At 32.0% G+C, this 20,715-nt stretch overlaps 1 protein-coding gene across 1 annotated transcript in view; it reads right to left on the bottom strand.

The window, feature by feature from the left end:
• The window catches only part of LOC115882902 (RNA polymerase II elongation factor Ell), an 81,253-nt gene that overhangs the window by 30,397 nt on the left and 30,141 nt on the right, over window positions 1-20,715 (bottom strand). Inside the window, exon 2 of the mRNA XM_030901163.1 lies at window positions 9,111-9,164. Within this exon, the coding sequence (XP_030757023.1) occupies window positions 9,111-9,164 (54 nt within the window). The remainder of the gene's footprint in view (window positions 1-9,110; window positions 9,165-20,715) is intronic.

Consider the following 20,715-nt stretch of genomic DNA (forward strand, 5'->3'; position numbering starts at 1 on the left):
TGATTGTTTAGTTTTTATTTTTTAAGATGATTCTTAAATGGGTATAAAAATTTTACGTTTTCAAACTTCAAAAAGCTATCTAAAAAAGAAAAAAACAAAACATATCGTATTTATTGAATATTTTTGTTGTCATATTCATACACTTTTAATTTTTGTATAGTTCATATGCGTCTGCTTGTGCCGAACTTTATTTTATAATACTTTTCAGATGGAGTAAAATTGATAAGCAATGCCGTTCTGGTTAATACTTGGCTTGATCATAAGGACAAGAACTCAAAATTATTTGTATTACAAAAAATGGGGTTTTTATTAGATATTGATGATTTCTAGTCAAATGAGACACCACTTGTGCCTGAAAAAGCCCACTATGCTGGAGCAAAACGTCGCATAAAAAGTTTCCATCTTTCAATTTATTATAAAACCTCATACCCAAGAAAAGGAAAAAATAATATATGGAATTGGTCTATTAAAGAGGTAACTATTAACATCCGAACCCCTCATACCAACAAAAAGAACAGTAAGAACGCGAAAAAGTAACATATTAGAAAATGATGTACAGAAATATCTTATATGTGAGGATACTTTATCTACCTCTGATTTGGATACTATAAATTTGGAAGATTCTGTCAGCAGTGATTCTTCTGAATCAGAGTAGTTACGATCTATGCATTTTGTTGTCCTAAAGTAAATTTATAGTATCTTAAGTTTTTTTTAATTAAATATAACATTAATTTTTCCTTTTCATTAAAGAAAAACATTTTTATCTTATATTAGGCTTATATTGTAGGAATCATGTTCTAATGTTATTTCAATTCTTTTTTTATCACAGGGATTTATTTAATACTTACACCGTTTTCATACTATAAATTATTATTTCCTTAGATGGAACACAGCTCCAACATTTTTATTATTTATAAGATTTTTTTTCATAAACGTGGGACTAAGAACATCATCATTTAGTACAATGAGAGTACTCATCATTTGTGTCAAATAAACCTAGTTTGAATAAATTGCCTACAATAAAAGAGAAGTTTTGCATTTTTGTCCTCTAGAGCCATATGTTCGAAGCACTGTTTGTCGAACTCGTGTGCAAAACGTCGTTTTCGAAACTCGTTTAATATACTATTTTTTTATCTGAAAAAATAAAAAAGTTATAGGGTGTGAGCCACTTTTGAGATGCACCAGGTATAAATGTTCCTTCAAGTGGAATGGACCAACAAAGTCATAGTCCTAATTGCCAATAGTCCTGAAGAGCTGCCAGCACAAATTAACGAACTATATACACCCAGCAATAAAGTAGGTCCCAAAATAAATTTAGCAAAAACTAAAGTAAAATGCAACGAACTAGTAGACAAAAAAGACATTCTAATGAATGAAAAACTGGAAATCTAAACACTGGAAATAGTGGAAGAACATTATTATATTTGGGACAACTAATACACACATCTCGGGATCTCTACTACCAGAAATCAACAGAAGAATTAAGTTAGCATGGGGTACTTATGGAAGAAACTAAACCATATTAAAATCTAGAATGCCACTTTACCTAAAGAAGAAAACATTCGACCAATGTGTACTACCAGTCATGACCTATGCATGCGAAACCTGGACACTTAAAACGGACATTAGGAATCTGCAGGTCGCACAACGCTCAATGGAACGAAATATGCCGAGAATAACCAAGAAAAACCGTAAAAGAATATAGTGGATACTATACAGGGTGTCCCAGAAATAAGTGCAAGTATTTTAGGGGTGGTAGATCTGGTCAAAAGAAACATTTTTTCTCTTTACCATTTTTCAAGTAAGTCCAAAATAACCGAGTTATTTTACTTTGAAAATTTAAACAAAAAATGCTTTTTGGCTTAAACTTTGAGAACCACTGGATCTTTTCTGGATTTTCTTTCATGTAAATTTAATCTACTACCTATGTTGCCGTAAACAACGCTTTATTGTACAAAAAGCCAAAATAGCTTCATCGACAAAGCATTTATACAACAAACAACAGCACAAAAACAAATATGCAAATAATAAAAAATGTCATACAATACAAATCAATTCAAAAAAATTTAAGTCATTAAAAAAATTTACATATTATCCTTGTTTATATATTCTTAAAGTTGTTCAACCGACTAGACAAAATGTGCGCCAACTGGAGGACAAATCGTGAACCTTTCGGGGCGGAGTCAAAAATATCGATTATTTTCGTTATTTTCCTCAAAGTAATGTAATAATATAGCCCGGGTTTCTGCGAACTTTAATAATGATCAGCAGATCATTTAAACGAAACTTTTATTTTATTGTAAATTGTGGATTATTTTTGCCTGTTATTTTAAGAATTCTAAACCGTATTAACAAAGAAATTATTATTTCGATATGTTGGTACATTATTTATAATTTATGATAATGCTAATTGTTGTTAATTAATATTTAAAAAAAAAGTTACATACCTATTTTAATTTGATTTAATGCAGGTTTATAAAAGAATCATTTCATTCTTAGATTATTTTATTCTAAATTGAGCGCTTACGAATTTTACGATATTTTTTTTTTTTGAGAACATAAAACTTTTTACATTTTTGATGCCAACTAATTGGCATGGTATTATTGGTATGGGAATTAGCCAAGAAAGAAAAGAATTGGCTATAACTTGTAATTGTTCGAAAGAAGACATATTATACCTATATCGCTGAAAAGCTTAAAGAATGGCGCTTTTTATGAAGTCATGGCCAACTAGGATTTCCATTTAAAAAAAACATAATGTTTGTGTCATATGTCAAAAATGACAGGTTTTAGAAAAAAATAACAGAAAACACAAACTCATTAGGTATGTGATTATCTACAACTTTTAGCTGAAAACTTTTTGTCTAAAATACCATATGATCGAACAAAAATGGCGTCAGCGTTGGCTATGAAATGACGATCGATGCTATTTCCCATATAATTTTACATATAGAATGACAACGATCTTCATTTCATAGCCATCGTTGACTCCGTTTTTATTCGATCATACGGTAGATTATAATGGAATTAGAGACAAGTTTTAAAATAGCCAAAATTTGTGTTTTTCGAAATATCTATTAAGCCTTGAACTTCTCCGAAAAATCCGAAAGGCGCATATTTATGACCCCACAAAACTGCAATTCTTTCCCCATTTAACCGACTCTCTATCTCCAGAAGTTTCCGAGATACCCATAGAGAACATCGTAGGAAACTCATCCTGTATAGTATTTAGAAACTAACTATTATTTTTATTTGACTAGATTAATGTGATTAATAAGACTCGATTAATTTAATTTAAAATAAATTGATCAGATTTTTTTTTCGTATATTCTACTACCAGAAAACCAAAATTATTTTTAAATAAAATAAAATTTTTAAATTTAATTCAAAAAATTCCAGTTTCAAATATTTTTTTGCAAGAAAAACCTCATGGTGTGTGTTTCTGAGGCCGAAATAAAAATTTAAAATGCTTGCACTTATTTCTGAGACACCCTGTATAGCTTTTAATAAAAAAAATGTCTAAAGATGACATGTATAACCGCAAAATATATCTGAATAATAATTTTATTATCGCAGAAACGAAAAATGTTTTAAAAATAGTAAATATAGTCAGTTACAGTGTCAGTTGTGTCTGTCATTTTCATTCACAAGCAAATTGTATTTTCTGTCATTTTTTGGATATCATTTGCCGAAATCTACCCTACACTCGTCGAACAGACTATACATCTGGTATTTAAACATGAATTTAAATTAAAAACTGATTTTTTTGGACATCGAACGCGGACATCTTTGACTTGAACGCAATGTAAAAGTGAAATCTTCACGTTAGTTTGTTGCAAAATAAGAAAGGTAAAACATAATACCTTTGATGGAAAGTGATAGTGAATGTACGGACCCGGGTACAATACCAGGGAGTGTTGGTTTTTAAAATATAAAAAAAACTGACACATTTAAGTCTATAAATCGTTTCAGAGACCAATCTCCAAATAAAATCGCTAGAAAGAACATCATCTTAAATAATGTAAAGAATGTAATAAATGGGTGTACAGTATGTCTCCGGATTGTCTTTACAAGAGGAAGAACCTTTTTTTAAGGGTTCCGTACCCAAAGGGTAAAAACGGGAATCCTATTACTAAGACTTCGGTGTCCGTTCGTCCGTCCGTCTGTCAGAAAGGTCTATCTTATGAACCGTTATAGCTAGACAGTTGAAATTTTCACAGATAATGTATCTATGTTGCCGCTATAAGAACAAACACTAAAAACAGTATTAAATAAATGTTTATAAATAAAAAAGTACTTTCACTTTTAAACATTATCTTTTAAGTAAGAATTTTACACAGAATCTTTCAAGTCCTCGGTGGCCGCGTGGTTAAAGGCGTTAGGACTTTACGCTGCTATGACGTTGGAGCCGTAGTAAGGCAGGTTCGAATCCTAGTCAAGGCGATTTTTTAATCGTTTTTTTTATTTTTACATATTTTTACATATTAATTTTTACTTTTTACATATTTATTATTCATTAATACAATTTTTAGTAATGTGTTTCTTCATTTTTTTTAAATTACTTATACGCGCATTCAAAATTTCAGCTAAATCGGAAAAAAAGTTTATAATAATATAGTGCCTAATATTGTATAGATAATGAATGGTACTTCGTGCGCGTCGCTCTTGACCAATTTTTATTCATTGATTAATTTTTTGACATATTGAAAAAAAATGCATTCTTCATAGGAATTTTTGCTTGTTCTAAAATGGTTAATCTCCGGTATGTATAGACTTTAACTTTTTTATTACAGAATAAACAATCTAAACCCATATTGACAACAGGTGAAGTCTAAATACACTTAAGAAAAGAACAAAATAAACGAAACAAAATATTTGTGATCCTTTTACTTGCTTTGATGTAAAAAACATCTATTTTTGAATAGAGGCTCTAAAAGAAACCCTAAAATATGCTATTTAAGACACCCTTTTTCGAATGTAGGCTGCGGAAAGATTAGTTTGCCACCCTTTTCTCAAACACCTGGTTTTAAAAAAGGGGTTAAAATACTATAACCGAACACGAAATTGTATAGAAGATTTCTTTTAAAGTAATTTTAACAAATAGAGCTTTCTCAGTTCACACAAAAAAACAAGTTGTATACAGTTAGAATCGTGAAAGCTGACAATATTGCTTCAACTGAATATTCTAAGAGGGTATCCATTAATTATGTGAGGGAATCAAGAGGGGGAGGGGGTCAACTCAAATCTCACGTGAGGAAGAGAGGGGATTTCTGCAAATATCACGCAATATTTTGTAACGTTTTTAGTTCGTTACATGTATTTTTTATATATGATTTATATGATGTCTGGCGTATCGTCATCGGATTCCGTATCGTTCAGACCTGATAATTTATTTGGCACGCTTGGCGTAATTTTTACGTTCCCTAGTCGCCAAGCCTGTTATCGTTTCACTGCTCTGTGGAGGCGCTGTCAACATCGCTTCAAGGTTAGGTCGCTCTCCGCGCTTAACCTCACTTTTGTTCACCCGGCTTTTAGAAATGGTAATAATTTAAATCTTGCTGCAAAATCTGAATCAACTGCCATTTCGAAGCAACAGGTAAAGATGAGATATTATCTTTATTAGATTCGTTATTATTATTGAATATTTTTAGGGTAGAGTTTTGGATTGACCCACCTTAACTCGTATTTCTATTTTGCTGGCACAATGGTGTTCTTTTGCTTTTGTCCTCCAGAATGTTGTATTTTCTATTTTGTTTATTTAAAAATATATTTTGTTTATTTAAAAAACACGTAATATATAGAGACCGCCATCTAAGCGTTTAATTTATTCTCAACCGCTCTTCGTATACTTATCAATAAAGAACAAACAAGTAAAAAAACAGCTGATTCGCCGGTAGGTACTTGAACCGTTCAGAGCACAGCGTCTCTTATGACGTCACGGAGCGACGTCAAGCGTCGCCACACCCTCCCCGACCTGTCCAATCGATAGGACATGTACCCCTCTCACCTCCGCGTCTTTCCATTAAACTCGCGGTGGTAGACGACTCTTCAAATGGAGAGATAGCGTTGTGCGGTAATGAAAAGGGGGGTCCAAGGGGTGAGGAGGAGAGAAGCAACGGATATACGTTGAATAATATTAGAGGGAGATTTCGAACCGGTTAAATAAGCGTCACTTTGACTGCCTTTGTCTTTGACTGGCTAATTCCATAATTTTATATAATACTAGCGTGTACCCGCGTCTTCGTTCGCGTCGAATTAATCATTTGTAATGGTGATGATAAAGCAAAGCAAAAATTTCCATTAACATACAAACTGGATTAATTGTCTCACATTTATGTCAACATGAGAAAAAACAATATGGCGATATTATTATATAACTTGGTAATATTTGAGGGACAGTTTCATCACGTTGGAATTTGACTTTCAAAAAATCCATTTGCCTAAAATAAGCTTTTTACGTCAAGCAGTTTAAGCAGAATCGTGGTTAATCAATTACCCAACTTTTTGGAACACCCTGTATGATTTTTGAAAAAATTTCAAAATATGTAAAAAAAAACAAAATAAATTATGCGTGTCCAAGCGTTTTCTCGAAAGACTAAAAGACTAATCGTTTTTTAAATAACAAATATTGAAATATTTGAGGGGCGTTTTCACCCTCTTGAAATTTGAGATTCGAGAAACCCCTTCTTATCGAACCTCTACACCCCGCAGTCAATCAGTTTGTCAAAAATCAGTTTTAAACGTCAAGTAATTTAAGCAGAATCGTGATTACTCAATGGTCATATTTTATGAAACACCCTGTAGGTATAATTTTTTTAAAATCTTAAAATATGTAAAACAACGAAATAAAATATACGTGTTTAAGAGTTTTTCCGAAAAGCTCACCGGTTTTTAAATAAAAAATATTTTAATATTTGAGGGATAGTTTCACCCCCTTAGAATTCGAGTTTCGAAAAATCCCTTCTTATCGAACTACACCTTAAAGTCAATCTGTTTTTCAAAAATCAGCTTTTTACGTCAAGCGCTTTAAGCAGGATCGTGATTAATCAACGACCAGATTTTTCGAAACACCCTGTATACATTTTTAAAAAATCTTAAAATATGTAAAAAACAAAATATAATATACGTGGTTAAGCGTTTTTTTCGGAAACTTGACCGTTTTTTAAATAAAAAATATTGTAATATTTGAGTGGTGGTTTCACCCCCTTGGAACCGGAATTTCGAAAAATCCCTTCTTATCTAACCTCTACACCCTAGAATCAACCTGTATGCCAAAATTGAGCTTCTTACGTTGAGTGGTTTGAGCAGGATCGTGATTAATCAGTGAGTCAGTCACTTAAGGATTTTATATATTAGTTTTATAGATTATAATTTTATTATTATTAATTTAATTATTATTTATTATAATTTTATAATTTAACGATACTATTATAGAAATTACTAAAGGATTATTTGGATGATTCTGAGAATAGAGACTGATGACTAATAAGGATACAGCCAGATAAGAAAAAAACTGAAATACAGAGAAGAGATGTTGTAAAACTCAAGTTAGACCAGAAAACATCCCCCTTTAGAACATTTTCTGTAATGGCAGTGACCGGAAGTAAAAGCTATACTGTGCCAACAAACACTAGAGGCGCTGCTAGTCATTAAAAAGTTAACAAATATCCATTTGTTTTTTTTAAATATGTCAATATTTTTATTTCGTTGTGTTTTGTGAATTACTGGTGTATTTGTACTTATTCTTCCAAGTTAATTTTATTTTAATTATTCGTATTTAATTGCAATGGCTTTTTTCCACCGAGAACGCAAACCTGCGAAGAAGAACTGTAGCGTTCCTAATTGCGACAACAAAAATGGCAGTTTTTTTCGTTTTCCAAATCCCCGAAAAGATTCGAATTGTTTTGTACGTTTTTTTTTCAGTTTATAGGTATGTAAAATACATTATTTATAATAACATCAATAAATTGTTTTATTTTTATAAACGTTCGATCGGGTATTGATATAAACATTTTTTTTATTATTAAATATTTTGTAATTTATCAATTAATTATATTTAATTGATAAATTATTTTTTATTGTAATTTTTAATATACAGGATGCTACAAATTCGGGGTACGAGCATTGGTATCGCAGTAACCGTAATAAATATGAACATTAAAATTAATTGGTGCGTTAAATTGGGGCGCCCCCCCTTTAGGATGTTTACCAAGATGCCACCAACAAAGTTTTAAAAATTTCAAGGATTCGTGAGTTTTTTTTTGAAAATCAATTTTATTTTTTTCTGTCGTTACTTTTTAGAAAATAAAAAAAATAATTGCACATTCCCATAGCCACTTTATAAGGGCTATCTGTCAGTATTTTTAGATTTTCAAATTAGCTGATAATTTGCGAGATACAGAGATCAACTTAATTTTTTTAAATACGGACCTGCATTTTTTTAGTTCAGGTTTTGAAAGACCTCGGTCTTTGAAAAAACCGTCTTTGACGACGTTTTTTTTACAATCATAGGATATTATTTGAAAAAAAATCCTTATGAACATAATATCGCACGTTTTATTTGCCGTTGCCAAGTTATTTGGAATTAATCACAGCTAGAGAAATTAAACAAAACAAAAAATAATCTAAAAATATCGTCAGCGTGTGAAAAAAAAACGAATCTTTATAACTTTGAGTATATTATAGACAGAAAATACAATTTGCAGTTAAACTACCAGGGATCCTCTTGTTGAACAAACTCTCCTGCTAGATAGAAATAGCCATTATATGCAAGATTCAAAATAAAAAGTGGATACATTTTCTGTAAAATGATAAATCTTCGTAAAAGTTTTAAAAAAGCACCCTGTATATTTGCAGTTTGTTTTTCGAATTTTGTCTCCAATGATTCATTCCTTTGGCACTCATTTACGTATGCCATAAACCAACAACACCCAGTAATAATGTACAATAAAGCATTGACTTTCGTTTCAAAAATAAGGATTAAAAGGTAGGCAGGTACTTAAATATCGATTAAGTAAGATTGTGGGCAAAGAAAATAAAGTTGTTATGTCAATTTTTAAATTAGATAAATAGGACACAATAAAAATTATGGAAAAACCTATTGTACTTACTCCATTTTCATTTCCTAGGAACCTTATCCGTGGACTTTGTACACTAAATTTGTTCTGAAAAGAAAGAAAAACATCATTAGTTAAAAAAAACAACAAATTAACAGAAAGAAAATGATGAAAACTACAGTTATTTTTAATAATTCCGATTCCTATTAAATTTTATAAAATATATAAAATCAGTAGCTCCAGCCATTTTCTGTTGAATACACAGCTTATTCACTACCAGATGACCATCTTCCCTTGTTTTTTAGGGTTCCGTACCCAAAGGGTAAAAACCATAGACTTAAAATAAAATATAGACTGAGCATCTCATTCATAAATAGCTGGAACATGCGGTCAGACACTGTCTTGTTATTGTTGTGTTATTGTTTTAGGTTATAACGAGTGCGACACGAGCGATAGATAGGTTGTCTCTGTCGTAACGGTCGTTCCCTGACGACTCTGCCGAGAAACACAACACTGTCTTTCGTTTCTCAAGTACACCTGAACTCTCCGTATCATAGCCGGGTAATTTTTTTATTTTAATGAAGCTATAATTAAATTAAAAATATATCGTATTTAAACTTTTTTATATTTTATTAAGATTTAGGACAGGTTTTTTAAATAAAAGTTTAGAAAAAACAATTTAGAGTCCAAATAAAATACACGTTATAGAAAAAATGTTATAATCGAAATTAGGTAATTTTTGAAATTAATAATAAATTATTAATTTTAGTCAAACATTTACAACCCCTAATATTAATCAAAACAGGATCTATTCCACAGATATAATAGAATCGGCGACAGGGAGAAAAAAAAATATGATTGTTGTAATTTTTTTTCTGGTTAAGTGATGTCTTATTATGTAAATTAGAGAAAACATAATATCTGTTCCATTAAAGCAAGGAAGGTGATAGGAAGTGGATAAAATAAAAACTACATTTATTTAACTCGGTACTGTCTTTATTATACCGGATGCGTCTCAAAAGTGGCTCATCCCCCATAATTTTTTTATATTTTCAAATAAAAAACAAGATTTAGTATGTTAGTATATGAAATAAATTAGGATTGATTGACGCATTCAATTGTTTTTGGTCACTTCCGTTTCACCGGAAATGACTATAACTTTTAATTTTAAACGGCACCCTCGGTATATTTCTACTTTATTCGATAGAAAATGACACTCTGAATAGAATGACATACCATATGTCAACTTTTGACATTTTCGCATATGGTTTAATTGTAATTGTAACACGCGGTTCATAACGACAATTTGACTCGAAATACCAAGTGTGTGGTATCAAAATATTCATAAAAAAATGCTTTTTCCAAATATGCTAATGAGTCACCCTTGTTCCATTTGAAAAAATTGACATATGTATGATTAAAAATACGATATGTACATCTTTTAACCGGCCTAGACAAGACACGAAACTTATTAGACGATCAAAACTATTTTTCCAAGGCTCCTTGATTAAAACTTAGTGGATTGAAAAAAACTGGATTGAAATTTAAAATAGGATATGTTTTTAAGCGACAATGTCAAAAGTTGACATATGATATGTCATTCTATTCAGAGTGTCATTTTTTATCGAATAAAGTAGCAATATACCGAGGGTGCCTTTAAAAATCAAAAGATGTAACCATTTCGGTGAAACAGGAAGAGACCAAAAACAATTGAATACGTCAATAAATCCTAATTTATGTCATATACCTACTAACATACAAATCTGTTTTTTTATCTGAAAAAATAAAAAAAAGTTATAGGGGTGAGCCACTTTTGAGACGACCCGGTATATTAAAAAATATTGTTTCATAATGTAATATCATTTTAAAATTCTTGTATGTTATTTTAGATTCTGAAGATAATTTTAGAATAAACCGGAATATATTTTTAATAAAAACATTATTAATTATTAACAGGGTTATAATTATGATTTTGTTACAATGTAAGTAAGTAAATAATGTAATGTAAAAGAAAAAAATTCAGATTTTACATTTTACTAAAATATTATCTAAATAAGCGCCTTTCTACAACAACGCCACTGACTCCCAATGGGTAAATTGAGAGTTGCCTACCGGTCAAAAGTCGTTTCAAGACTTAAATGGATTATTTAAGTCAAATTTCTTCACTAAATTTGGCACTGGCGAACCATTTTATAGTTTTGAACAGAAAAAGTCAATAAAATAAACACTTAAGGACTACAAGCTAAGAAAATGCGTTAATACAGCCGGGAGATAGCGGCAACAAAGCTTTACCGCACACGTGCGACACGTACTACAAGGTAATAAATGAATGAATAGGCTCCCTCGCCTCTAATCGGTGTTGTCATATTGTAAAGAACTTATCCTTATTAAACAGTATCCGACTTATAATTTAGTAGTATAAGGACTATTTAATACATCTATGGAATATTAAAACCTACTTTATTAAACTGTAGTATTAATATCTCAATATATATGTGTATAACAAGAAAAAAAATATTGATAATATTAAAGACGTGACAACATAGGCTGGATGAGGAAGGCTCGGTCGACTGTACCCAGAAGTAAACATGTGTACAAAAAAGGTTGTTTGTCCGCGTTGAGATGTAAATAGTGTAGTCTATATTTTATTTTAAGTCTATGGTAAAAACCCTATTACTAAGACTTCGCTGTCCGTCGGTCTGTCACAAAGGTCTATCTTATGAACCGTTATTGCTAGACAGTTGAAATTTTTACATATAATGTATCTATGTTGTCGCTATAAAGAACAAATACTAAAAACAGAATTAAATAAATGTTTATAAATAAAAAAGTACTTTCACTAAACATTATATTTTAAGTAAGAATTTTACATAGAATCTTTCAAGTCCTCGGTGGCCGCGTGGTTAAAGCGTTAGGACTTTACGCTGCTTTGACGTTGGAGCTAGGACGTAGTAAGGCTGGTTCGAATCCTAGTCAAAGCGACTTTTTTTTAATCGTTTTTTTAATTTTTACATATTTTTACATATTTATTTTTACTTTTTACATATTTATTATTGATTAATACAAGTTTTAGTAATGTGTTTCTTCATTTTTTTAAATTACTTATACGCGCATTCAAAATTTCAGCTAAATCGAAAAAAAAGTTTATAATAATATGTGTCTAATGTTGTATAGAGAATGAATGGTACGGAACCCTTCGTGCGCGAGTGCGACTCGCCTAACCTAACCAATTTTTTCAGTATTCGTGTTTTAGAACGCTAGCCTCCATTGTTTTTTTAAACGAATTTTCAATGGAGCTCAGAACCCGACTTATGAGGCACATATTAGGCTAAGAATTATCATTCTGTTTCCAAATTTCATGCAAGGCAAAACTCAGTAAACTGCTTCCATACATATTTGTCTGAACACTCGGTATTTCTGGGCTTCGCATTTTTAATAGAATCGCCGACTTGAGGCAACAAAATTTTACCAAATCTTTCTTTTGCCATTTTGTAATAAGAATTGACGGGATATTTTGTGGAACTGACAGAAATGACTTTGAATTAATATTTCAAGAAATGACAATTACAATATGGCCTCCAAGCGATAATCACTTAAATGATTATCACTTATTAATAACATCCTTCTATACAGGGTGTCCCAGAAATAAGTGCAAATATTTTAACTTGTAGTACATTTCGGCATCAAAAACACGCCTATAAGGTTTCTTTTGCAAAAATATTTTTGGAAATTTTTTTAGTTTTAAGTTAAAAAGCATAATTTCTTGATAATATGGCAACACAGGTAGTATATTAAATTTACATGAAAGAAAATCCAGAAAAGAGCCAGTGGTTCTCAAAATTTAAGCAAAAAAGAATTTTTTGTATAAGTCTACCGAGTATAACCGAGTTATTTTTGAAATTTGTTTGAAAATTTAATAAAAAAGATTTTTTTTGGAAAAATTTTGAGAGCCACCGGATTTTTTTCTCTATTTGCATCCCTTTTAGTGGCCTAACCATAGAGAAAAGTTGTAACCTATAACTATGGTAATATCAGAGATAAAAAATTATACCGTGAAAAATTTTCAGTTCTAAAAAGGTTTCGAAAAATATGCAGGAAAATTTAAATGAAAATGCACGATTTTCAACATCTTCTTTTTGCGAAAAAAAACTCATAGACGTATTCCTGGGGTGGAAATATACAACCCCTCAAAATATTTGCACTTATTTAGGACTCACCCTGTATACTCCTAGTTAGCTATATTTTCAAATAACAAAAAATTACAATTGATTAATAACAAATTAACCATTTGGTTTTAGATTATCTTTTAACAGCAAAGATCGAACTGTGTAATGTTTAGTGATATTTTTAAACCAAAATAAATAAAAATAAATAATATGTACTCGACAAGATTTGTTATTATGTATAAACAGCTATTTTGCGTTTTACAGTATTAAAAATGTCTAAATAATATTGCTCTAATGGACACTAATTTATTGTTAATTATTAAACTATGTGAGAAATACTCATTTAAAGCTTCCACAGAATATTATACGAATACGCGTGTATCTCAGTACGCATCAATAACAGCAGATAAATAAAAAACAGACAATCGCATATCGTTACGTCACAGGTAGCGATCGATGACGTCAAAGGTAATTGAGAGCTATGCACGTTATTCAACATAAACAGAGATACGTAGAAAATCGACAGATTCCGAATAATAATAAAAATAAAAAAGGCGAGCGAGATAAAAATAGCGCTTATAGGTTAAGAAAGGTCAGAAAGACGCAGTTGTTTGAACATAATATACACGTACAAAGTTAAATTGTTTAAACAAAACGATTGATAGCGTGTGATGCTTAAAAAGATTTATTTTAACGGTTGTAAATGTAAATGATGATTTATCGTTTATCCCGGTTGCTATTAAAATACAAGTAACAAATAAGTTACAAAAATTGAATTAATCTTTTAAGATACATCCTGAAATATACAGGGGATATCAGGATATAATTTAGATACAAATTTGAACGTTTTGAGTTAAGGTTATTTCCAGGTTTACTATCTTATTAACAGTTATTTTTTATACAAGACGATAATGCAATTTTATCGTCGTGTATAAAATAATATTTTTTTCCATAGCAAGTTACGTTTTAAAAAATATTCAGAAATTATTATTTCAAGGAATTTATTACTAGTGGAAAAAATATTCTGCTGGTTTATATGTAATTTGACAAATAAATAAAGCTGTCTCTGTAGTTGTCAGCATTTGTCAGTTTTGAGTCAATATTTTTTAATTCTCTTTCGTGTCGATTGCTGATTGAATTGGAGCAAGAAATGACCCAAAACGAAATAAGTAAATTACCAACAGATATTCAGGCTGAGGCGACAAACGCCATATCCAAACTACTTCCATTTAAATCCCGAATATCTTATGAAAAGGAATACAAAAATTTTCAAAAATGGAAGCAATTAAAAACCTGCGAGAAGAAATAAAGTTTTTAACCTATCCTCGCTGTTAAAGTATTATTTAATCTATCCTTGGGGTTAAAGTACTATTTTATCTACTATTTTTGATAGATATAAGGCAACTTTAACAGTTGCCTTTAACGATATTTTTCACGAAAATTAAAAAAAAATATTTATATATTCTCTATAAAATTGAACACAGTCAGTGACATAATCGTTGCTTAATGACAGTTACCTAATCTGGTAAAACCCAAAAAGACAAAAAAATAGATACATATAATATTTTTGCTTTATCTAGATTTAGTAACGTGTTTCGACTTTTTAAATAATTAAATACACCATAGACACATAGTGCTGCCACCTACAGATGTTTGCGTAATGCCTTTATGTATATTTAATTGAATTAAATGATTCATAAATTTTTCTTTTGGAAAGTTTGGCTTATTTTATTATAATTATGGCATTGTTCCAATCAATTTCCGCGTTTTTTGGGTGTTGACAAATTCGTGTTAGATTTACAAAAATGTCCTGTGCAAATCGAAAAAAAAACGGCGTCAAAGACGGCTGGGACATGAGACAATTGATGATAATTTTGGCATGGTCAATCTCTAGACGTTATTTACTAAAAACTGTCAATTATACAGCATTTTATTGTTCGGACAACAAATCAGTGACAGAAATTACAATATTTGTCTCTGAATTAAAATGACAGACATCACTGTCAGGGATCCTCTCGATGATCGAAAAAAAAAACGTCAAAGACGGCTGAGAAATGACAATCGGTGACTATTTTGGCGAAGACAATCTCTAGATGCCATTTAAAAATCGTTTTACTCAATATAAAAATAAATTACAACTTCCTGAAGGCCAAATGACAGATTTTTATAGTCTTGTCTTTCGAAATCTTCCCTGAGCCGTTGAACAGTTAAAAAAATTCTTCAAAACAGTTAAAGATGGTGGTCCCTTCAAGTAGAAGTCATATTGACATCGAAATCAACATATCTTCTTCTTCTTCTGCTGCTATCCATTAATGGATGTTTGCGATCAGTTCTGACCATCTTTCTCTCTCTCCGGTGGCGTGAATTAATTCTCCTGCAGTTCTTATTCCCGTCCAATGTTTAACATTTCGGAGCCACGACATCCTCTTCCTGCCCAATCCCCTTCTTCCTTCTATCTTTCCTTCTATTATTAGTTGGAGTAAATGGTATCTCTCATTGCGCATAACATGTCCCAGGTACGCTGTTTTTCTGCGTTTTATTGTGCTTAGCAGTTCACGAGTGCATTGATTTAAATCAATGTTTTTTTTAAAATTTAATCATGGATTTAAATAACAAAAATCAACTTGTTTAAATACACCCACCGGAAAAGTCTAGGGAAATTACAATTTTATCCAGCCATCGTCAGTAATTTTATTATTTGCCATTTCTGATAAAATAAAATTAAAATAAACAAATAGTTTACCGGACGTATTGGAAATAAAAATGCGAAATTTACCGAATTTTTCAAATTTACCTTGATTTTTATTGAATTCAAAAAAATACACACATTTTTTTTTATTCTAAACTGTGAATTAAAAAAAGGGTATGGCCTCCTCTACTGTTCATTACAGCTCTACATCGTCTCTCGATGCTCCTGATCAGGTTTTCGATCTCTGCTTGAGGTACATCAGCCTGCCACGCTGCATTCACGGCCCGAACCAGATCTCTACGAGTTTCACGAGGCATACCCATTCTCAAAATTCTTCTTTGGACCGCGTCCCATACGTGCTTGATGGGGTTGAAGTCAGGAGATTGTGCCGGCCAGGGTAAAATGTTTAATTGATGAGCATTGATAAACTCACTTACCACTCTGGCTGTATGAGGCCGTGCATTGTCATGCATGAGAATGAAGTTTCTCCCAAAATCATTGGCATATGGTAACACGACAGGCTCAAGAATTAAATCACGATATGTGATTCCTGTTAGAAACCTTTCAAGAAAAACGAGATCGGTTTTTCGGCCTAACTGGACTCCTCCCCAGACCATAACTGTTCCACCTTGATAAGGGTGCACTTCCTGAACATGATCCAACCGAATAAGATTTCCCGGTTCTCTCCATACCCTCCTTCTTGGATCCGGATGAATTACAAAGCGTGACGCATCCGTGAAGAGAACATTGGCCCATTGTTCATTCGATCACTGAACATGATCTTGAGCCCACAAATATCGTATCTCTTGATTTCCTCTCGTTAAGGGTTGAGCTCTCCAGGGGCGTCTGCTTCTTAAGTTGACCACTCTTAATCTATTGCGAACAGTGTCAGGACTAACGGTTACATTATGTGTTTCCTGGTGAATAAAACTAAGCTCAGGTGCTGGAAGAGTCGGTCGGCATTTAATTGTAAAAAATGATCTTGCTGAGGGGTAGTAATGTGATGTCGCCCTGTGTGCCTTTCAGCAACATCATCACTTTCACGGTAGCGTGCACTTAATCGCGATATTACACTTTGCGTTGTATTTAATGCTCTAGCTACGTCGATTTGGCGCATTCCAGCTTCGAGCATACCCATGGCCCTTAGCATTTCGTCTCTGTTAAGATGTCTATGCTCCATAATGTCGTTTAATACTAAACAGAGTTATTTAAATGAATTCTGGCCAGTTATCATAAAAACATAGCCAGTACAGGTTAAATTCGAACAATTGATGCTAGGCGCTTTTTATACATTTCACAAAAAATGCACAAACACTTCTGCAAATATCCCAAATTTAGAAATAACTAGTGTGACAACTTCGTTTCAATCGAAGTAGAAAGAATCGGCCTACAAATATGTGGTTGTTTATTCAAAACATTTATTTTTAACTTTAATAAAACGATATCCCTAGCTTTTTCCGGTGTATGTACTTATGATAAATCAAAAAATAACTGTAAAAATTATAAAAACTTTACGTAGTATCCTTGGTAGTATAAAAAAGTATTCCTATATCAAACTATTCATCAAATAACTATAAAGTTACATTTGCTGTTGTAACGTTTAAATACTTTAATAGATCGAAAAATAATTGTAAAAGATATAACATAGAACACATACTATTCCTAATATATATTATTCATCTTTTAAAATGTTTGACCGATTTTTGAAGTTATTTCGTATGAATCCATTACACTTCTAAATGGCAGATATTTCAAATTCTAGTGCAGGACTAGTTTCTTCTGATGTCAGGTTATATTTTTATTCCCGAGGTCTAATCAATGTCAAAATATAAGCGACCGATTTTTTTTCGGAAATAGAGGCCTCGGCAAAGTTTACAGAATAAAATATATCGATGACCGCTGTGGAAAAACGACACGCGCCCTAGAAATGTTAATATTGTCAATATCGGACAGAGTTACAAAGATTTAGCCATTTAGGATAGGACTTTAAACAGAATATTGATTAAAATTAAAAAAAAATCCGATTAAAATAAAAAAAAATCGATTTGATTGATCTACAGTGTGACCCACTCAAGACCGGGCACCCTCCATAAAATCTGTGTTTATAGTCCGATTTTGATGATTTTTTTTTCAAATATAAAGTTTCAAAAAATGTACTTTAGGGCTCAATGTCATGTTATTTCACAAAAAACAAGGCCTACTTAATAAAGTTTTTGTGGGGAAAAATTTGCAAAATCATATTAGCGATTTTTTTTCAAAAAATTTGAGTACACCCCTACATTCGGCATCCCCCAAAACAGTTCTGTACCAAATTTCGTTTAAAAATATTAATTATTAATAATTCTGCAGTTAAATTAAATAATTCCCTATTTTTGCCAATTTAACGATGAGTTATAACGTAACCCTTGAAAAAAACAATCCACAACAATGGGTTTTATTAGCTGTCAATTCTTGCAGCGTAGAATTGAATATTAATTTAATAGCACGCAGAAAAGTGTTGTATCAAGAAATATTATTTGCATTATGGAACAATTAAATATTAGGGATAAAATTGAAATGATTCGTTTAGTGGGTGATAACTATCTTCAAGCAGGAGAAGCTGCCAGAGAATTTAACAACAGACATCCCGACAGACCTGCAGTAAGTAGAAGCACGGTTCAACGAATAAATAGAGTTTTTAATGAAACTGGTTGTGTGTCAAAATACTTACTAAAAAACAGAAGGCCGGAACATTGAATAAATAGGCGGAATGAGGAAATATTAGAATATTTTCGTAACAATCCTCGTGCAAGCATTAGAGGCGCCAGTGTTGATTTGGATATACCAAGGGAAAATATTAGGAGATGTTTGCGAACTAATAAAGTTAAACCCTTTAAACCAAAGATTTTACACACTTTGGAAAACGGAGATGATGTTAGACGATTGAATTCTGCTTATGGGCTCAAGCAGAGTATTTAAATAATAGAAATTTCTTAAAAGAAATTTTATTTAGTGATGAGGCAACATTTAGTACAAACGGAGTAGTATCCTCTCAAAATTCGCGATTCTGGGCAGTCGAAAACCCTGAATGGGTGATCAATACAAGAAGACAGTATTCTCAGAAATTAAATGTGTGGTGTGGCATACTTGATGATAGAATCATTGGTCCATATTTTTTTGAGAGAAATTTGAATAGTCCAACGTTTTTGAATTTTCTGATTAATGACTTTTGGGATGCAATACATAATTTACCATGCCAAACCCGTTTGAATTTAAAATTTCAATTGGACGGATCACCTGTGCATAACGCGGCAGTTGTCAGGGAATGGTTAAATGAAAATTTTGAAAATAAGTGGATAGGTCGAAATAGCCCGCTAATTGGTGGCCACCGAGATCCCCGGACCTAACACCCCTTGATTTCTTTCTTTGGGGTTTCTTAAAGCAACAAGTTTACAAGTCTAGACCTCAATCTGTAGATGAATTACGTATTAGAATTACAGAGGCTTCTGCAAATATTACACCACAGCAGCTTAGGAATGTAACTGTTAATCTAAGAAAAGATGCGACAAATGTATTGAACTGAATGGAGGGCTGGTAGTAGCAACTAGAATTATTTGAATATGTTTAACTTATTATTCGGTTATTGTGTTGCTTGTAGTATTTTTATCATTGTTTGTAATAAAACTCGTTGTCGTGGATTGTTTTTTCAAGGGTTACTTGATAACTCATCGTTAAATTGGCAAAAATAGGGAATTATTTAATTTAACTGCAGAATTATTAATAATTAATATTTTTAAACGAAATTTGGTACAGAACTGTTTTGGGGGATGACGAATGTAGGGGTGTACTCAAATTTTTTGAAAAAAAATCGCTAATATGATTTTGCAAATTTTTCACCACAAAAACTTTATTAAGTAGGCCTTGTTTTTTGTGAAATAACATGACATTGAGCCCTAAAGTACATTTTTTGAAACTTTATGTTTGAAAAAAAAATCATCAAAATCGGACTATAAACACAGATTTTATGGAGGGTGCCCGGTCTTGAGTGGGTCACACTGTATAAAAGAAACACGTCATAAACTACGAATTAAGTACCAGAGAGTGATTCCCATCGAAAAGCATTCACTCTCATTATCACCATCATTATTATTATTCAAGTGAAGTACCTACGGTACCCTACAGTAGTCGATTTCACTGAACGCCTTGATATATGGCACGTACCATCGGCACCATCGCCTTGGTATAGTTTTTAATTCTATATCCACCTCTTTCTCTAGCACCCACTGTTCGTGCTGCTTTTTTTCTCTTGAACGCGTCGTCTATAATAAATGTCAAGGAAAAAATCGTCAAACAGTCGATGGCGAGGTATAAAAGGTGGCCCGATTCGATCGAGGCTCAGTGGTACTCGCCGCGTCGTGGTACCACTCCGCCGACCTTGTCTTTGGGTGATGGTTTGGCAATAGAAGTATTTACCGGTTCGTCATGGTAAATTTGGCGTAAATTCGTTGTCTCTATTGCCAAATACATTTTTTTCAATATTAAGAGGTTGTCATATGCCGGAAACAATTAAGGCATATTGTCTTTGATCCTTTCCTGTATCTTCTAGGGTTGCTTTTCCAAATAAATAACATATATCGCTTGCAATCCAGAGTCTCGCAGTCACATATATGCTACGCTGTTTCAGGATCTTTCTTACAGAATATGCAGCAAAGACCTCCTTGATACAGGTTGAGTTTGTTCAGGTACCATTTGACAGCCATATGTCCTGTCAAGAAACCTGTTCTAATTCGCATTTTATTCCTGTTAAGTATGACTAGTTCCTTTG

The sequence above is a fragment of the Sitophilus oryzae genome, unplaced genomic scaffold (genome assembly GCF_002938485.1).
Source record: "Sitophilus oryzae breed Bouriz unplaced genomic scaffold, Soryzae_2.0 scaffold_179_pilon_pilon, whole genome shotgun sequence".
Lineage (NCBI taxonomy): Eukaryota > Metazoa > Arthropoda > Insecta > Coleoptera > Curculionidae > Sitophilus > Sitophilus oryzae.